General features: G+C 40.0%; 1 protein-coding gene across 1 annotated transcript in view; it reads left to right on the forward strand.

The window, feature by feature from the left end:
- PTPRZ1 (protein tyrosine phosphatase, receptor type Z1) overlaps nt 1-18,518 on the forward strand; it is a 160,473-nt gene that overhangs the window by 73,872 nt on the left and 68,083 nt on the right. The window contains exons 3-8 of the mRNA XM_014525270.1: nt 759-938; nt 1,782-1,933; nt 2,964-3,059; nt 4,349-4,415; nt 6,418-6,575; nt 7,177-7,327. Of these exons, the coding sequence (XP_014380756.1) occupies nt 759-938; nt 1,782-1,933; nt 2,964-3,059; nt 4,349-4,415; nt 6,418-6,575; nt 7,177-7,327 (804 nt within the window). The remainder of the gene's footprint in view (nt 1-758; nt 939-1,781; nt 1,934-2,963; nt 3,060-4,348; nt 4,416-6,417; nt 6,576-7,176; nt 7,328-18,518) is intronic.

Genomic DNA, 18,518 nt, shown 5'->3' on the forward strand with positions numbered 1-18,518 from the left:
TGGCCACCAGATTACCGTTTGTGTCTTGCAGGGGCCCTACATTGTTTGGTGCCCTCTTCTTGCTCCCAATGTACTTGAAAAAGGACTTTTTGTTGTCCTTAATCCTGGACACTAGCCTGAGTTCCATCTCTGCCTTGGCCTTCCTAATAGCCCTTCTACACTCCTGGGCCGAGGAGGAGTACTCCTCCTTGGTGATAGTTCCTGCCTTCCACTGGTTGTACGCCTCCCTCTTAGTCCTCAGGCATTGCTGAATGCCCTTGCTGAGCCAAGTGGGTCCCTGAGCACTCTTACCCGCCTTGCTTCTCTCAGGGACTGTTACCCTTTGGGCCTGGAGGATTGCCCCCTTAAGGTACGACCATCCCTCATGGACTCCCATCTCCTCTACCTTCTGGGCCCTTAGTGCCTCCCCCACTAGTCTCCTAAGCTCATTGAAGTTGGCCCTTCTGAAGTCAAGGCCTTTAGCCTTGGTGTGAGCCCTAGATGCCCTGCGTTGGATAGTGAAATCCAGCAGGTGATGATCGCAGTCTGAACTCTTGTGGTAGAAGCAATATCTTTTATTATTTTTTGATAGTTAAAAATTGTGATATCTAGAATTGAGGATGTAGGTCATATATATTGGTTGCTAAGGTGCAAATGAAGGCTGAGAATTGCAAATTTTCTGGCAGCCCATGACATTCTGTATTTTCCCTTTTCTACATGTAAAAGTTAGAAATATTATCTTGCAATTAAATATTTACCAATTGTGTTTTTATTTTTAGGAACTTTGGACCAAAATAATTGGTGGAAGAAATATCCAGCATGCAATGATGGTAAACAGTCTCCTATTAATATTGATGAAGACCTTACTCAAGTAAATGTAAATCTGAAGAAACTTCAATTCCATGGCTGGGAAAAGGAATCTTTGGGAGATACTTACATTCACAATACTGGCAAAACTGGTAACATGTCAAAATTTATGTTTCAGTTTAATAGAGGGTCAAGAAAATGAAATATCACTGATGGGTTCCTGAGGTTTTTCAGTAATGTTTATTTTTTTTTTTTTTTCAGTTTTGAATTTTTGGATTTTAGCAAATAGAGAAAATCCAGGTGGTGATAGCCGCCAAGTGTAATGGAAAAGCCACAAAAATAAAAAATATAAATGAAAATTATGGGCATAGAAAGATATAGCCAGAGCAATCATAACATTAGTGTCATCCCATAATAAGTACTTATTAAAGCTAAATAATAATTTAGCAGTCACCACAAAATAATAATTATTACTAATAATATCTGTCTGCAGGATGCAATTAACATACAAAAATGACTTTTCAAAGTTATCATGAATAATTTACCCACTCACCAATAAGTAGATCATGGGACCAGCTGTGTGTATAGAACCGTCATCTCATTTTGCTATTTGAATCTGGTATAGTAATGACCAAAAGTTGTTTCTATCTTGCTGAGGAGCAACAGTGTGTCTTGGGGGTGGAGGGGAAAAGAGTATTGCTGTTCCAGATATAGAACATAGACTAAAAATCTCTTTACAACAGTCTCCAATGAGAGAACTACTTCTATTTTCTTTGGAATACTATTCCACAACATTACAGGCTTTCACTCTTAGGAAATGCTTTCTGTTGTCTAGCCTAAATGTCTTTTCCTTAGTGTCATTTCATTATTCCTAGGTTCTGTTCTTGGCTCTGCAATATGTTTTCTTAATGTTTACCTTTTAGTCCCTAATTCTTGTATGTTTGAATCATAAATGCTTGCACATGTCCATTGACCATTCTTTTTTGTCTCTTTAGTGGAAATTAATCTGACAAATGATTATTATGTCAGTGGAGGTGGCTTAGATACAGTATTTAAAGCAAGCAAGATCACTTTTCATTGGGGAAAATGCAATAGATCATCAAATGGATCTGAACATAGTTTAGAAGGACAAAAGTTTCCTCTTGAGGTAACAATTATAATAAATTCTGATACTGTATATTCCTGTAAGTAATAAAATTACTTGTTTAAGATGTTACTTTATAGTATGATTGTGGTACACATGGTGTGAAAATGATCCATGTTCCAATTTAACAGATTTTTTGTATATTTTTAAAAAATGACTTAGGACTTGATTTAAAGCATCTAGGATTTCTCATTCATTTCAGTAGCCTCTGAATCGAGTCTCCACTATACAATTTTATTTAGTTTGCTATTCTAAAATTAAAATATGATTTTTCAAAATTCAGAGTTGTTCAAGAGACATGGACACAACATTTGGTATCAAATAATAGTCTAGCCCTACAATCTAACATGAGCCAAACTCCCACTAGTGATAAAATTCCTGAAAGTTACGGTAGATTCATAGGGGCTTATTTTATAAAGTATATAAAAAATACAAGCACTGGACAGGGGCTATTGGTGAGGACCTTTCTCTCTTCCCATGGGAAGCTATTATTTAGGAGTACTCTCAGCAGTGTAGTCCAACCAGTCTTCCTAGCTGCAAGACCAATTTAGAAGTTCTACTCAACCTTCCACCCTCTGTCATTTATCCCACCAAGATGTCTGAGAGCAGTCTCCCCTCTGATAACCTGTGGAAGAAAAGGGGAGTGACAAACTCTGCCCTGAGGTAGAAGGTTTCCAGACACTGAATCAGAGGAGGGATCTGAGGATGCAGAGCCTAGCTAAGCTACAAAACTCCAGCTGTGGAATAGCTAGGACACCTCTGCTTGTAGTCTGAGGAAAATAGAAATTGTGAAATCCTGCCATGATGAAGACAAGGGAAATTTTTTTCAGGCCAGGCCAGACAGGACCAGGACCAGGCTACAGAAACGGATTACAGATATACAACAGGTTCATTTATTAGAATTACAATTTGTTACTGTTTTAAGACTTTTTTTCAAAGTAAAAATCTCTGAAATAAAATCTCTGGTTATATTCTGTCAAATACATTTTTTTTTCTATATCATATATATTTGCATGTATAATTATATTTACAGATGCAAATCTACTGCTACAATGGAGATGAATTTACAAATTTTGAGGAAGCAGTTAAAAGAAGTGGGAAGTTAAGAGCTTTATCAATTTTGTTTAAGGTAAACATTTTTTATTCCTATGACACTAACTTTGCTTTGAGTTATAGCAAATATCCAAAATCAAGCTAACTAGTTCTTTTGCATGATAAATTGCATTAAAATGTGTTTATTAGGGGTGAACTGATAGAGATTTTTTTGGGCCGATACCAATGGCTGACTTTTAACAAGCCGTACCAGCCAATACCTATCCAATTGCTGATATGAGGCCTGGCCGCATGGAGAGCAGTATTGGGCTGATAAATCTGCTGTGGGGGAACGGATGAGGGGGAGGGAAGGTGCCCATGGTGAGGGAGGGAGTGGGGCTGGGGCAATGGCAGGCACTGTACAACTGTGGTGCGGCAGGGCACAGGACAGAGCCATGAGTAGCTTGTCCAGGGACCCCGGGGCGGCACCCCAGAAGAGCATGGGAGAGGTGGCGGGGTGCCCTTGGATCTGCAAATGGGTGAATGCAAGCTGCCACTGAGGGCTGGGGCTGGGTGTGGTGCGAGGCTCTTCCCACCAGGGGCCTAGGCCAGGGCTGTGCTCGGGGCAGGTGGCAGCGGTTCTGGGAGAGGAGTTACGGGGGGGGGGGGGGGGGGGGGGGCCGGCTCCCAGAGCCGCTGCCGCCCACCCCGTGTGCAGCCCTGGCCCAGCCCGCCCCTCCCCCCCCGACAGGAAGAGCCTAGCACCACCCCCAGCCCTCAGCACAGCCCACCCTTGCCCCATGTGCAGATCTGAGGGAACATGCTCCCCATGCCCTCCCAGGGTGCATACAGCAGCAGGAGCCGCACTCCACCCTGGACCCCCTGGGTGAGCCACTCACAGAGCTCCATTCTGCACCCTGTCCTGGCTGTGCAGGGCCTGCCCCGCCACAGCCCCTCTCCCTCCCTCATCACTAGGGCCTTAATCTGCTCCCCTCCCAACATGTCCCTTCTCTCACAACAGACTTACCAGTCAGACTCAGCTGCTCTCCATGCTGCCAGACTGTGCTCCTGGCTGCCTGAATGCTGCGCTGCAGCTGCATGCTTGCAAGGGGCATTTATTGGCAACATTATTGTTCACATCAGCCAAAAAAGCCAATTGCTGATGCTGTCAATTTTCCTTATATCGGTGCCAATCCAATATGGGACCAATGTATCAGTGCACCTCTAATGTGTATATCTTTATCATTTCATTTCAACGAAAAAGACATTTGTCAGATGTGTTTGGTTGATCTTTGAATCATCTGTAGTCATTTGAAGTAAATTATAACTTTCAGTTCTTTTGTGAATCACAATTTTAAAATAAATTATTCAATCTCTCTTTAACAGATTGTTCCTGAAGATAATCTGGATTATGAAGCAATCATTAAAGGAGTAGACAGTGTTAGTCGTTTTGGTGAGTTTTTCTTCTAGCATTTTTATTGGTTAGGGCAAATTCTGCTTTTGAATTCATATGTAAATGTTAGTGACACAGTTGTGAACCATTAAACTCACAAAGCTGGATTTGATCGATTGTTGTTAAAAAAAAAACCATACACACATACAAATTGTATAACAAACTTGTTGTACTTCCACAAATTAATATTTGAAAAAAGAAAGAAGAGCTTGAGGCACAAACTGGATACATATAACTTTTTTCAAGTATATGGAATAATATGTTCAGTTTGTAACAAAATTTTAATGAAAATCAAAGAGAGATGTAACTATAAAACTGAAAGCTAATGTATAGTAGCAGAAATAATTATGAATTTATATTTGTTGAGAAGGGGAAGTTTTTAAATGCTGTACTGAAGATAGTAATAATGACACACAATGAATTAAATAGATATGGGTTAAATTTTATCCAGTATAGCATCAAAAAGGACTAGTGGTATTTTGAATCCACACAGACATTAGTCCATAGAAGTGCTTGTTTTCCCAAAGCTGTCAAATTCTCCAGTTGGAAGAAATCGGTATAATTTCTGATAGTTCCTCTTGCAGTTTCCTGTTGCTGTCATAAACACACATCACACTTCTCTGGATTGACTCTAAATAAGCTCTTCCTTACCCAGGCCCCTAATTTATCAACGTACTGGGTCATATAATAATCTACCAAATATTTGTGTGTCTCCCTATTTATGTTACTGGATTATGTCCATTTTCCACAGGATCCCAGAACATTCAAATGAACTGGAATGTTCCTCCTCTCTGTCCCAGTCTTTGATATAGATGTATGCAAAAGGGGGATGTTGTTCACAAGGTGATCTTCACCTCCTTCTTGTGGAACAGTGTTCTTCAAGCTGCCCTTCCCATTTACTATCTCAAACAAGTTTGCTCCCCAGAAAGGATTCTTCTCTAGGCTAGATGAAATGCAGTGTGTGTATTAAAATGTTTGACCTGATAAAGAACGTCTTGCTTTTGAAAGCTTGTCTAACTCTATCCCAACTTAGAAGATACCACCCTAAGAATATCACCCTTGCCTCTTTATATTAAAAATGTAATGCTTCCCCAGACTCAAGTCAAGCCATACACCCTTTTCAGTATCCTCTTTTCCTTACACAGGGTAAGACTTGTTGAGATAGTGAACAACCCTGACTAGGGCTAAGTACAAACAGTCAAAAAGCCTGAGGCTGAATCAATTAAATCTTTGCAGGTTAGTCTAAGCTGCATAGATTGAACGGATAAGCAAGTGAACAGACATTCCCTTTTGATTCCGGAAATGCAGCCACATGCCTGCAGTGGCCCAGGCCAGAAGCCAGGGGATGCTAGAGAATACTTCCCTGGTCAACTGGAGCAGATGGCTTGGGTCAAGGTTAGCCTGCTCACCCTATGAAGGAAGGGTTTGTAGAGGATGTGGAAAGCACCCTAGGATGCTAGGGGACTTTATGTTAACTTGAATATTGTGGAGATCTGGGACAGAAGTTCAATAAACCTATTTAACCTAAATCAGTTAAGTCTGATACTGCATCCATCCAGGTTTATCATAAAACAGTTTTGGCTATTATGAAAGCGGTTTATGTGTACTGAACTTCCGTTGTGACAGAGATATGGACTAGTTTCTGATCACTTAAACCTATTTATGTCTAATTTCTGTTCCTAGCCTATGAGTTTAGTACATGTTAAACATGCAATATTTTATGGGACCAGGTCCATTATATTGTTTCTCTAAGCACGCTGTTGAACATGAGACCTGAATTTTTTATTCAACCTCAATTTTCCACTGTGGCTCTTTAGATTCTTCTGCTGAACAAGAATAATTCTTATTATAGGATCTGTGTTTAAAGTTGAGTGCAAAGGGTCCAGTCTTTCGTTTTTAAAACATCCTTACTCAAAGCTTATCTAATTTGGAAGCTCCATGTTTGTTTTATTAATCTTTTATTTAATTTTTTATCAATCTGAATATAAATAATATTTTTCAGGAAAACAGGCTGCTTTAGAGCCATTTGTTTTGCTGAACCTTTTGCCGAATTCAACAGACAAATATTATACTTATAATGGATCATTGTCAACTCCTCCCTGCTCAGAGACAGTTGAATGGATTGTGTTTAAAGATACCATAGGAATTTCTGAAAGCCAGGTAATTCATTTAACCCATGCAAAAGGAATAATTATTCTTATGTTCAAAGAAAATGAATTTTCATGTATATGATAAAAGTGCATGGCATTGATTTCCAGCCTTCACAGCCTAGTGCTTCATTTATCCAGCTTTTCACTTGTACATGCAGCAATTAAAAACCTGTTTGTGTTAACATTTTTTTTAGTTAAGGACTGTATTCTGAGTGTGTGCCAGGGAGTAAAAACATGTCCTATACCTCTAAACTATCTAAAGCCTCAGCCATGGTATAGCAGAATAGGAAAAGCTGCTTGAATGTTCCTCTTAGTAAGAGGATAGAGAATGAGCAGAGCTTTGGCTCCATCAGGGAGATAGTTGAGTTGGCATAGGAAAACTAATAATTTACTAGTCATGGAGGGCTTCAGTAAACTACCAGCCTGTAAGGCAAGAAGGAAGCACTGGCATAATTGTAACCTAGAGGTATATCTCTGAATTGCAATGCCTCCTGGAATTACTACTACTCTGGGACAGTTTAGGTACCACCCTTTGCTTAAGGTTATAGTTTAGTTCAGACTCTAGCTAATTTTCCAGACTTTTTATAGGAATTACCCTTTTTTTCCTTTAGTTGGCTGTATTTTGTGAAGTCCTTACAATGCAGCAGTCTGGCTATGTCATGCTTATGGATTACCTACAAAACAACTTTAGAAAGCAACAATATAAGTTCTCTGGGCAGGTGTTTTCTTCATACACTGGACAAGAAGAAATTCATGAAGCAGGTATTTACTGAATGATTACTTTATGGGTTATAAACTATTCTAAGTACAGACATTAACCCTAAGAATTACATGCATATTAGGGGTGTGCGAAACGGGCTGTATTCAATCCCAATTCAGCCCGAATTGGGGACAGTGATTTGATTCAGATCGCTGCCCCAATTCAATTCAGCCAAATCCGAATCTGAAGATTCGATGCTGAATCAGCAATTTGGCCATAGACACAGCTTTAAATGTTTTTTCTACATACCTCGAGCTACTGGGTGTGGCTCATGAACACTGTGATGCCGGGGTGGATGGAGCGTCCCACAGGAGCTCCCCCCCCCCGGTGAGTTTGGCAGTGACCTGGCAGCACCACTGTGCAACCCAGCTTGGCAATCGGCCACGGGGTGCCCCCCCAAACCCAGGAGGCACCAGTCGCCTAGCCAGGGGGATATGAGATTAACCCTGTGCACTCCCCAACAGACTCAGAAGTGGACCAAAAGTGCTTCTGGTCCATTTCCAGGTCTGCGGCAGAGTGCGCTGGGGACCCCCCCCAGCGCTCCTGTGGGATGCTCCCTCCACCCCAGTGTCTCAGCATTCATGAGCCACCTGGTACCTTGAGGTATGTAGAAAAAACATTTAAAGCTGTGTCTATGTCCGAATCATCAAATCTTTCAGAATCGATTCAGAGGGTTCCAGTTTGATTTGGAGAAATTAAAGGGTCTCCTGATTCAGTTTGGATTTGGAGATTCAGCTACCGAATCGAGCCAAATTTCCTTGAATCAGCGACCAAAGCCTCGCACAGCCCTAATGCATATTTTAACTTGAAATAGAAAAAAAGCCACAAGCTTTATTTTCGCGTATAAATCATGTTACATTTTTGTCTTTTACTTTGAAAAAAACACTAATTACTCATAAATCATGCTGAATTAGATACAGTAATGAAATTCTTGCAACAACAGAAAACATGTACTGAGACCACATCAGTTATCTGTTTCTCCATGAATGTGTGCTTTAAGACTGATCAGTGTTGCTATTTCAAAGGCTAAAAGGGGACTTCATTTTCAATGCATTTTTAGTTCTTAATTGTGTAAACCTTCGGGAGGTTGGCTATACCGTCATTCTCCCACTTTTTCTCTCTTTCTGGCTTCATCAGTTTTCTGTTCCTTGCTGTACAGAGACTCAGCTTCAACAGAACGGTAGAGAGTACCTCCCTGTCTCTGTGCACAATCCAGGTGCACAAGACTGGTTTCTTGCCCTTAGCCTAGGAGTTAGGATACTCCAGGAGGTGGGTTGTGTGGGTGAACCCATCAAACTGCAAAGGGCATAGATACCAGGTCGTCTGCTTCCTGGCTGTGTGTGCTAATGTCTAGGAAACTCACTGAGCATGTGTTTAAAAAAATGATTGAGTCTTCTATTTTTAAAATACAGTTAGGACTATTTAGGCGCTTATGTCTGGGAGAAAGTTTTCAGCTGGGAATCCTGATTTTACAAAAGTATCTCAGTGAGCGCTGCAGGGAGGTACCTCTGTCCCAGATATGGGTAGGATTTCAGCACACACCCTCTTTAGTCTTTCTTATTGCCTCTTTGAAGGGTCCACTCAGACAGCATGTTATCTATTGTGAGTCCCATTCCTAGATGCCTAACTCTTTCTGTGTACTATGTTTTAGTACTGTAGTTTTATTTGTATTAATATTTCCACATGCTGAAGGGCTCTGTGCTTGGAATTTCCCTTTAAGTCAGCAACTGTTGGGTATTCAGACCTACCTGACTGAGTCACATACATGGGACATCAGTTGCACTAAAATATTGCAGTATAGGGTGGACTTACTGCCTCATTAGTAGTTAATCAAATGAAGCTTCAGTTCTGAGCTGTGCTTTGTACTTCTCATAAATATCTGAAAATCATTGTTCTGGGAGCTGAAATTTCTCATACTTAGTGTCAACCAAGAAATTAATTTTTGTCAGAAAGCTCCATAAGAATGTATTAAGCTGTGTTTGATTACTTGAAACATAGGGATAGGACTATGGAAAGAATTTTAGATTTGTTAGAATTGAGCTTCAGTTATTAAATATACTGCTGTGTTAAAGTATCAGATTTTTGCATGCTTAGATACTTTTATATGAAAACTATGCAATCAGCCTTAGTTGGAGAAATTTGATTTGGAAAATAACTAAGATTATCCCCTCCCAAGAAGAAATTTGAAGGTAAGCTCAGAGTGGCATCTCCTCCTTTCTATTTTAGGGTTCCATGGTGTCAGCCATGGTGAGGGCTTCTCACTCCTGTGGCTTCTTGTAATGAATCCACAGAGAAAGAATGTCATGGACAAGGGATCCCATGGAGACAAAAGTTGTCTGCACTGGTGGCACTCCTTCCTGTTTTGATTAACTGGCCTCTGTCTTCCTTTGATAGCACTGCTACCAATGACTGGCCCCTGAAATTCACTAGCATCAGCAGAAAATCAAAGGGAGTTAATGTGAATGTGATCTGTGTCACCCCTACGTAGATGTCCACATAGGAAAACAGGGACTAGACAGGAGATTGTGCTGCAGAGTGAGCTTCTGTTTTCCAGTACCTACCACACCTGAAAGCCCTCTGTGCCAACCCTTAGTAATGTGTGGGTTTACATAGATGAAAGGTAATACTACAGAGGAGATTGGCATCCAACCACTTCCACTTCTTGACAAGCAGATATATTACCAGAATCTCTTCTGTAAACATATATGGAGAAAATGTTCCATCCTACAGTGAGCAGAGCCCCTTTACACTCTCATTAATATCAATGTAAATTGGGAATAACTTCAGTCCTACTAATGGTTAATTATTTTGTACTGAGTATCCAAAAGGCCGGACTGCTGTGCCATTAAAATTTCATACATAACACTGCATGAGTATAAGTTTTACTATAGTTTACAGGTTCAAGGTAGTACAATAGACTTTTTCACATTTGGCTGATAGTTTTGTATAACACAGAGCAAAGCATCTTTAATCTACTGAGTGTAAGAAAATATATATGCTGGACTTCGTTTCACTATGGGAACAAACACATTCAATATTTGTTTCACAGTAGATACTTAAAGTAAAATAATGGTACATTAAACATGCTGGTCTAGACAAAAAGGAGAGACAAACAGGCACTACTAAAAGTCCAAATACTCCTTCTCTGTGCATATTTCACAATAAAACCTAAAGTGTTAACTGTCCATAATAATAGCAAATGGCTTTATATTCCTGATGGGCCACAGTTAGCTTCCTTCAATATAACTGTCAGTTGGCCACATTTACATGAGCGGTGGACTGTGCAGTTCCACATACTAAATGACTGCGCAGTAACCGGTGTTACTGTGCAGTACTGTCACCACACGTTTTTTCCCAATGCTCCTGCATAGGAGCAATGAGCTACTGTGCTCACTACTGCCCAGTACAGCCATTGCACAGCTAGTGCCCAGCAATGCTACTGCGCCATAGTGTCTCATGTAGATGTGCCCTTTATATCTAAAATTATGTTCACCCGAGTTCTTGAAGGTACAGTATTTGAGGAACATTAACATTTGTTCCTAAAGATACTTACAGAAGAGTTTTAAAATGTTATATATAACAAGTGAAACATGAAAAACTAAATCCCATGTATAAACAGACTCACATTTTTTATGTGCTATAACTGAGCTGTCATAGCTTACTTCCCTTTAATTTACACAAGAAAACCTGGAGCTGTGAAACATACTGACTCATTACTACGCAGCAGCAGCATGGCTGGGCACGAACCATGACACGATGCTACTGTACAGTAGTAATAAGCTGCTGCGCAATAAGCATCACTAGGCAGCTGTGCCAGGATGCTGCTGCACAGTAATGCTGGTTACTGCTCAGTTATTTAGTACTTGGTTATGCATGTACTAAATGACTGTGCAGTAACAACTGGCCAGTCAGCATCTCGTACAGACGCGGCCACTGAGATAACTTTTCAAATGGGTATGTTATATTGACTTGCATTCAAAATCTTGTCTATCACAACCATGCAGTTGGTCCAGTAAAAGATGCACTCAAAAACATTCTTGCCTCTTACAATATTATACTGAGAAAGTTAGAGTCCACACTTTCTCCTGTTTGAGTAAGTATAAAATCTCACTTTATTATTCTTAGTAATACAGACTGTTTGTTAAACAGAGTAGAATATTCTTATAGGGACTAATTGGTTACTAGTCATGGAAAATAAGCTCTCTGTTGCATTATAAACTTGGTTCAGGAATTAGTTATCAAGAATTTTCACACTGCTACTCCAACTCCAATCCCTTGCCCTTGGAAGAACTATATTTTAGATGTGAGAGGTATTTCATTTTCCAGGCCTGCATAGTGTTATATGTAATATTGTTATGTGACATACTTCTCCTAATCTCCTTTAAACATTAATCTTAACAAGGCCATGTTTCAAAGTCTAACTCGTAAAGCTTTCAAGGAAACTTTAGTCCTTTACCTGCACAAGCTCACATAACATAAAAATCTATTTATAAAATCATAGTTTCATAGTTTCACAGTTGGTAAGATCAGAAGGGGCCTGAGCAGATCATCAAGTCTGACCCCCTGCCATGTCAGGAAAGAGAACTGGGGTCAAATGACCCCAGCAAGGTGTTCATCTAATCAGCTGTTGTTCTTAAAAATGTGGAAATAATGTTGACAGACCGAGCTGATTTTATAACATTTCAGCAAGTATAATCAGATCCAACAGTGCCTGTGGGTATATGTAAAAATATAACTCTTGGAAATCTCACCTGGCTTCAGTAAAGATATAAAAATTTGCCTGTAGATTTTTTTTCAATTTTCAACCTGGTAAGACTCAGGGTACCCCTTGAAGAATGCCAGTTCTTCATTTTATCTCCTTTTTTGACTACTGTAAATAGTAAAGCAATTTTTCTGTTGCAAAGAATTCAGAAAGACAACACCAGGTCAGAATGTTTTTAATGATACAGATTCCTATTTGAAATCTCTGGGTTTATACTGTAAATTGTTTCCACAGCTAGCAGTGCTGACACTACGAGGCACCCCGTGGCACCCTTTAAAGGATCTCAAGGCACCCTAGTGTCCTGATTGAGAATCACTGCTCTATCATAACATTCTTTTAAACTCATATTATATTTTCCTTAGAATTGGAGCTGCATAAAGTTCAAAATTCCTTAGACGTATTTCATGCAGATACTGGGCCATAGACTATTTATATAATAATTATATTAGTGTTGTGATATAGTGCTTTCTAAGACTATCACAGAAAGCAGTGAGTAGGCAGTAGACTCATCCACTTTGTGTTAATTGTTTTTCAGATACTTAAAGGTAGAATAGAATAAAGGTAGAAATCCATTTAGATGCTTAATAGGTGGAATAGGATCTGGTTCCATGTTTCTGCTTTGATGAATCTGTATTTTCTGATCAAAATCTATTTCTAAAAAAAAAAAAAAAATTAATTAGCCTAAGGTTTATTGCTCCTCCCAACATCCTGTTTTACAGCAATGTAAATTTTTTTAGGGGTCTGAAAATGAAAAAAAGGTTGAAGGCTACTGATCTAAACTGTATGAATCTATGGAGGTCTCTGGACTTCTGACCAAATTCATCTGATCTCTTTGACAAGGTTAAGTAGGATTTCCTGCTCTTACCAAACCTGTTGCTCTTGGGGTCACTGGCTCTGCAACATGAGAGAACATAAGTAGACCTACTTATTGTTGAACACTACATTAGAAGATTTAAAGTAATGATTTAAACTTTAGCAGTGGTATATACAGTTGCCACAATACTATGGCCGCAACTTGCTGTAAGACTGCCTAGGAAGAGCTAGCCACTGATAACATTTAAGACTACCAAAACTCTTGTCATTGCTTCCTCTCCTTCTCACCATGGACAGACTCTATATTCCCAAGTAAATAGAAAGGTATGTTAGTTCTTTCCCACACATCCAGGTAAACAGAAACAGCCTATTGCTTTCTATACATTGACAGCCCTGCAACATTGCTCACGTCCTTGTCTAAGTTACTTTGTCTAACTAAACCATGTTTCCTACACTCTGAAAGAAGCAGAAGTGTAGGAGACATAGGCTAAATTACTTACAATGAACACTGAAAAGCCTATGACTTCTTTTGAATGTCTTATACCTTCACTCTATAACCTAATTGTGGATACCTGTGCTATATGAGACACAAAGACTTCCAATAGATATGTTAATTTTAATAAGCATTTTTCCTTATTACTGACAGATTTGGGAACTACCTTCATTAAAGATTGTCTACAAGGATTCTCAAAAAAACAGAAACTTAATAAGCAAAAGCCTGGAGCCAGTGTAGGCATTGATTTTGACCCCTTCTCTCCTGGCTTGGCTTCCCATTACTGAACAAACTTTAGTGAGAAGCCAAAAGAACAGAGTAGTAGAGTGAGTAAGACAGCATTGGAAAAGAGAAGGAATGTGGGAGAAGAAGACCAGAGATGGATGTTAAGGGAAAGGGACAGAAAGATGGAGAAGCACAAAGTCAAATAACTGAATAAGCTGAATACCAACCAACAGTGTGCCCTTGTTGCCTAGAAGGCTAATGGCATACTGGGCTGCATTGGTAGCAGTGTTGCCAGCAGATCAAGGGAAGGGATTATTCCCCTCTATTTAGCACTGGTGAGGCCACATCTGCAGTACTGTATTCAAGTATGGGCCCCCCCACTACAGAAAGGACATGAACAATTTGGAGAGAATCCAGCACAGGGCAACGGAAATGATTAGGGGGCTAGGGCCCATGACTTGTGAAAAGAGGCTGTGGGGATTGGGCTGATTTAGTGTCCAGAAGAGAAGACTGAGAGGGGATTTAATAACAGCCTTCAACTACAAGAAGGGTAGCTACAGGCGATAGAGCTAGACTGTTCTTAGCAGCGGCAGATAACAAAACAAGAAGCAACGGTTTCAAGTTGCAGCAAGGGAAGTTTAGGTTAGATATTAGGAAAAAATCTCTCACTAATACCATGGTGAAGCATGGGAACAGGTTACCCAGAGATGTTGTAGAATCTCCATCCTTAGAGACTTTTAAGACCCAAGCCTTGGCTGAGACGATATAGTTGGAGGTGCTTTGAGCAGGGGGTTGGAGTACATGACTTCTTGACATCCCTCTCAACTGTAATTTTCAATGATTCTAACGATGTGACTTCACATCTTTGGAGTTGGAACAAGACGCCTTTACTGTTCACACTACTACAAACTGGGAAGTGTAGAGAGTCTTTATACTTAAAACTGTCTCCACCCTGGGGGACATTATTTCACTTTGTACACAGCCTTCAGCTACCTGAAGGGTGGTTCCAAAGAGGATGGAGCTAGTGATGGCAGATGACAGAACAAGGGGCAACGATCTCTAGTTGCAGCAAGGAAAGTTTAGGTTAGATATTAAGACAAATGTTCTCACTAGGAGGGTAGTAAAACACTGGCATAGGTTACCCAGAGAGGTGGTGGAATCTCCATCCTTGGAGGTTTTTAAGACCTGGCTAAACAAGACCTTGGCTGTGATGATCTAGTTGGGGATGGTCCTGCTTTGTGCAGGGAGTTGGACTAGATGATCTCCTGAGGTTTATTTTTTAAAACAGTTTTTTAAAAGTTATTTGAAAACACAAGGGACAAGGAAACATGTTAAAAAAACACCTCAGAGGTTGCGTTTTCTCCCTTGTGGTTTACAATGACCAGAGCAAAAGAATGAGTGTAGTTAAAGCATATTGATATCCTTCTGCCATCTGGTGGACATGTACTGAAATAGCAACAATATGCATTTAATAGAATTAAAAGTGGTTTGAAAAGACAATTTAATGTGATTATTATTTACTTATTAGATTTATACCCTACTCTATCCAAAAGGGTCAACCCACAGACAAGAAACAAGAATAGATGCACCAAACAACATCCCAGTGAAGAAAGAAAAGTTTCAGGCTTATAAAGTTAAACAGATACGTCCCCATTTCTGAATAATAACATTTGAAAATAGGAATTGAATTAGTCATTTGAGAGTAAACAGTGGGTTAAGATTACACGTGTTATATTACAACCAAAGTAATAGACTCTCAAAAGAAATTATCACATCACAGTAGATCTGAAATATGGGAACTCACACGAAGATAGATTTCAGAATAATTTACAACATTCTGCAATGTATTGTGAACTCAGAAGAATACAATTTTAGTCATCATCTTTGTTTTGTTTATGTAAATAAAATATTTAGTAATTTTCCAACAATTCATTATACAGTAGAAATTTGATCTTCTAAGACAGTGCATAATTTTGAGTGCCCTCTTGTGTTCAAAAGGCAGTTTGCAAAGTTAATTAAAAGATCAAAGTTAGATTTTCATTCCTGTGAAAACTTCAGGTTTGTCCTCAAAAAGTTTGATATCAAAGTATGCTCTGAATTGTATTATAATCTTTAAGAAACTGTAAGAGATTCTCTCTTAACCTTTTAAGTCAGTGATTCTCAAAACTAACCAGTCATGGCTGAGCAGGGTGTGCTAAGTGGTCAGCAGCTGATCCATGGATCACCCTAACCATTTCTCTCTTTTTCAGTTAAAAGTTTGATGGCAGAGTAATATAGTGGTCTACAGCAGGTTTTGAGCTATTGCTCTAAACTGAGAACTACTGATCTATACACTTACCCTATTTATTCATATACCACATGTACCTTTTCCCCCAAAAATTACCTGCCAAAATTAGGGAGTATGACTTAATCAGAGAGGCTGATTTCTGCATTGGAATGGAAGCATGGATATATTAGAATGGGACTATGCTTCACTCCCATCTCTTTGGCCAGCATATAGCAGGGGTAGAGTCCACTCTATAGTATCAGAGCTAGTTTTAGTCTTCTTGTAGCTGTTGCCAAATTGGCATTACCTTCAAACTGACCAGCTAGGGGAGGGCAAGTGAGATGAAAATTATACTCTCCCCATGCAGTCAACTTTTGACCATGACTCTGGGGGGGTGGGGGAAAGAAGGTTTTTCATACCAAAACAAAGCATGTATCTTATTTTGGGGGGTGTCATATGCAAAAAAAGTACAGTGTTTTAGATTATTTTTCCTTATATCCTTGAATTTCATTTAAATAGACTATGTGGCTTTAAATATACATTTTCTATATGTTTCTCTAAGTAAGGGATATAAACTTAATCCCTTGTATCAAATGGTAAATCTTAACAAGATTTGAATAAATTAAGAAATATCTGCATTTTTCATAGCCATTTAGTTATGCATGAATTGAAAACTTTCTATGAGTAATTTTTTTAAACATTTGGTAGCTGAAATGAGGTAATAGAAATGATATAATAAGTGAAATAATAGAATGAGTAACACAGCCTTTCATTACATACTAAAATTTTAAAGAAAATTGTTAAACTGAAGGCAGGTACCCAACAATGAAAAATTCAATCCTAATGGCAAGAGTCATATGAAGTAATAAGCAGCTGAAAACTGTCTTTTCAAGAGAAACATTAGGCCACATTTACTTAGTTGGAAGACTAAGTACTTTACTAGTTTTAGAGCTAGACTGAGCTCCCATGAAAATGAATAAGGTGACTACTCCTGGTGCAAGTGTTGGAGAGCGCCTATACATGACCAGACTCAATTAACTGAGTCTGCTAGAGTGTGGTAATTACTAGGGCTGTGCGACACTTTGGTCCTTCATTTGATTCAGTGGCGATTCGGCCAGATTTGGTGGCTGAATCTCTGAATCCCAATCAAATCAGAGGACCCTTTAATCTCTCTGAATCAAATGGGAACCCTCCAAAATCGATCCAGAGAGATTCAGAGATATGGGCATAGACACAGCTTTAAATGTTTTTTCTACATATCTCGAGGTAGCAGGGGCTTGTGAGTGTTGCAGTACTAGGGTGCATGGAGCGTCCCACAGAAGCACAGGGAGCTCCCCAGCATGCTCGGCAGCAGACCCGGCAGTGGACCAGAAGCGCTTCTGGGTCCATCAGGGAACATGCTGGGCCCCCACCCCCCATGCTACCCCAGCTCAGTGACTGGTGTCTCCTGGGTCTGGGAGGGGCACCTGCACCCCAGCATCGCAGTGATCATAAGCCACACCTGCTACCTCAAGGTATGTACAAAAAACTTTTAAAGCTGTGTCTATGTCCGAATTGCTGATTCTCTGAATCAGCATTGAATTTTCAGATTTGGATTTGGACTAATCGAATCAGGGATAGTGATCCAAATCAATGAATCGAATCACTGTCCCTGATTCGGGCCAAATCCCAATCTAAAAGGCCCCCTTCTCACACCCCTAGTAATTACTGCACTCCAGCAGCCTCCAGCATCTTGTGTATTAGTGTCCCCGCACTTCAAAATGGCAGCAGGGGCACTTTAGCTAAAGATCATTTGATAAGCTTTAGGTAAAGCTTCCCCACTGCCATTTTGAAGTGCAGGGACACTGATACACAAGACATTCCAGGTGCTTTAATTAGAGGGAGGCACTTTAATTCCCCCTCCCCACACCCACACACTCCCCACACCCACACACTTTAATTCCCCCTCCCCACACCCACACACTCCCAGAGCACATGTATAAACTCCTGGAGAGACTAACTAGGGGCCATGCTCTTCTTCACCTGCTGCTCACAAACGGAATAATTGGTGGGGGATGTAGAAGCAGATGGCAACTTGAGCATCAATTACCACTAGGTGATTGAGTTCAGGATCCTGACAAAAAGAAAAAAGGAGAGCAGAGTATGGACCCTGAACTGCAGAAAAGCAGACTTTCACTCCTTCAGGGAACTGATCAGCAGGATCCTCTGGGAGGCCAGTCTAATGGGGAAAGGAGTCCAGGAGAGCTGGTTATATTTTAAAGAAACCCTACTGAGGGCAAAGGAACAAACCATCCTGATATGCAGGAAGAATAGCAAATATGGCAGGAGACCAGCTTGGTTGGCACAGAACTCTTCGGTGAGCTGAAACACAAAGGAAGCTTACAAGAAGTGGAAACTTGGACCAACAACTTGGGAGGAGTATAAGAATATTGCTCAGGCATACAGGGATGAGTTCAGGAAGACTAAAGCACAATTGGCATTGAAGGTAGCAAGGGACTTGAAGGGTAACAAGAAGGGTTTCTACATTTATGTCAGGATCAAGAGGAAAGTCAGGGAAAGTGTGGGTCCCTTATTGAATGGGGGATGCAACCTAGTGACAGATGAGGAGGAAAAGACTGAATTACTTAATGCCTT

Source organism: Alligator sinensis, unplaced genomic scaffold, assembly GCF_000455745.1.
Source record: "Alligator sinensis unplaced genomic scaffold, ASM45574v1 scaffold908_1, whole genome shotgun sequence".
Lineage (NCBI taxonomy): Eukaryota > Metazoa > Chordata > Crocodylia > Alligatoridae > Alligator > Alligator sinensis.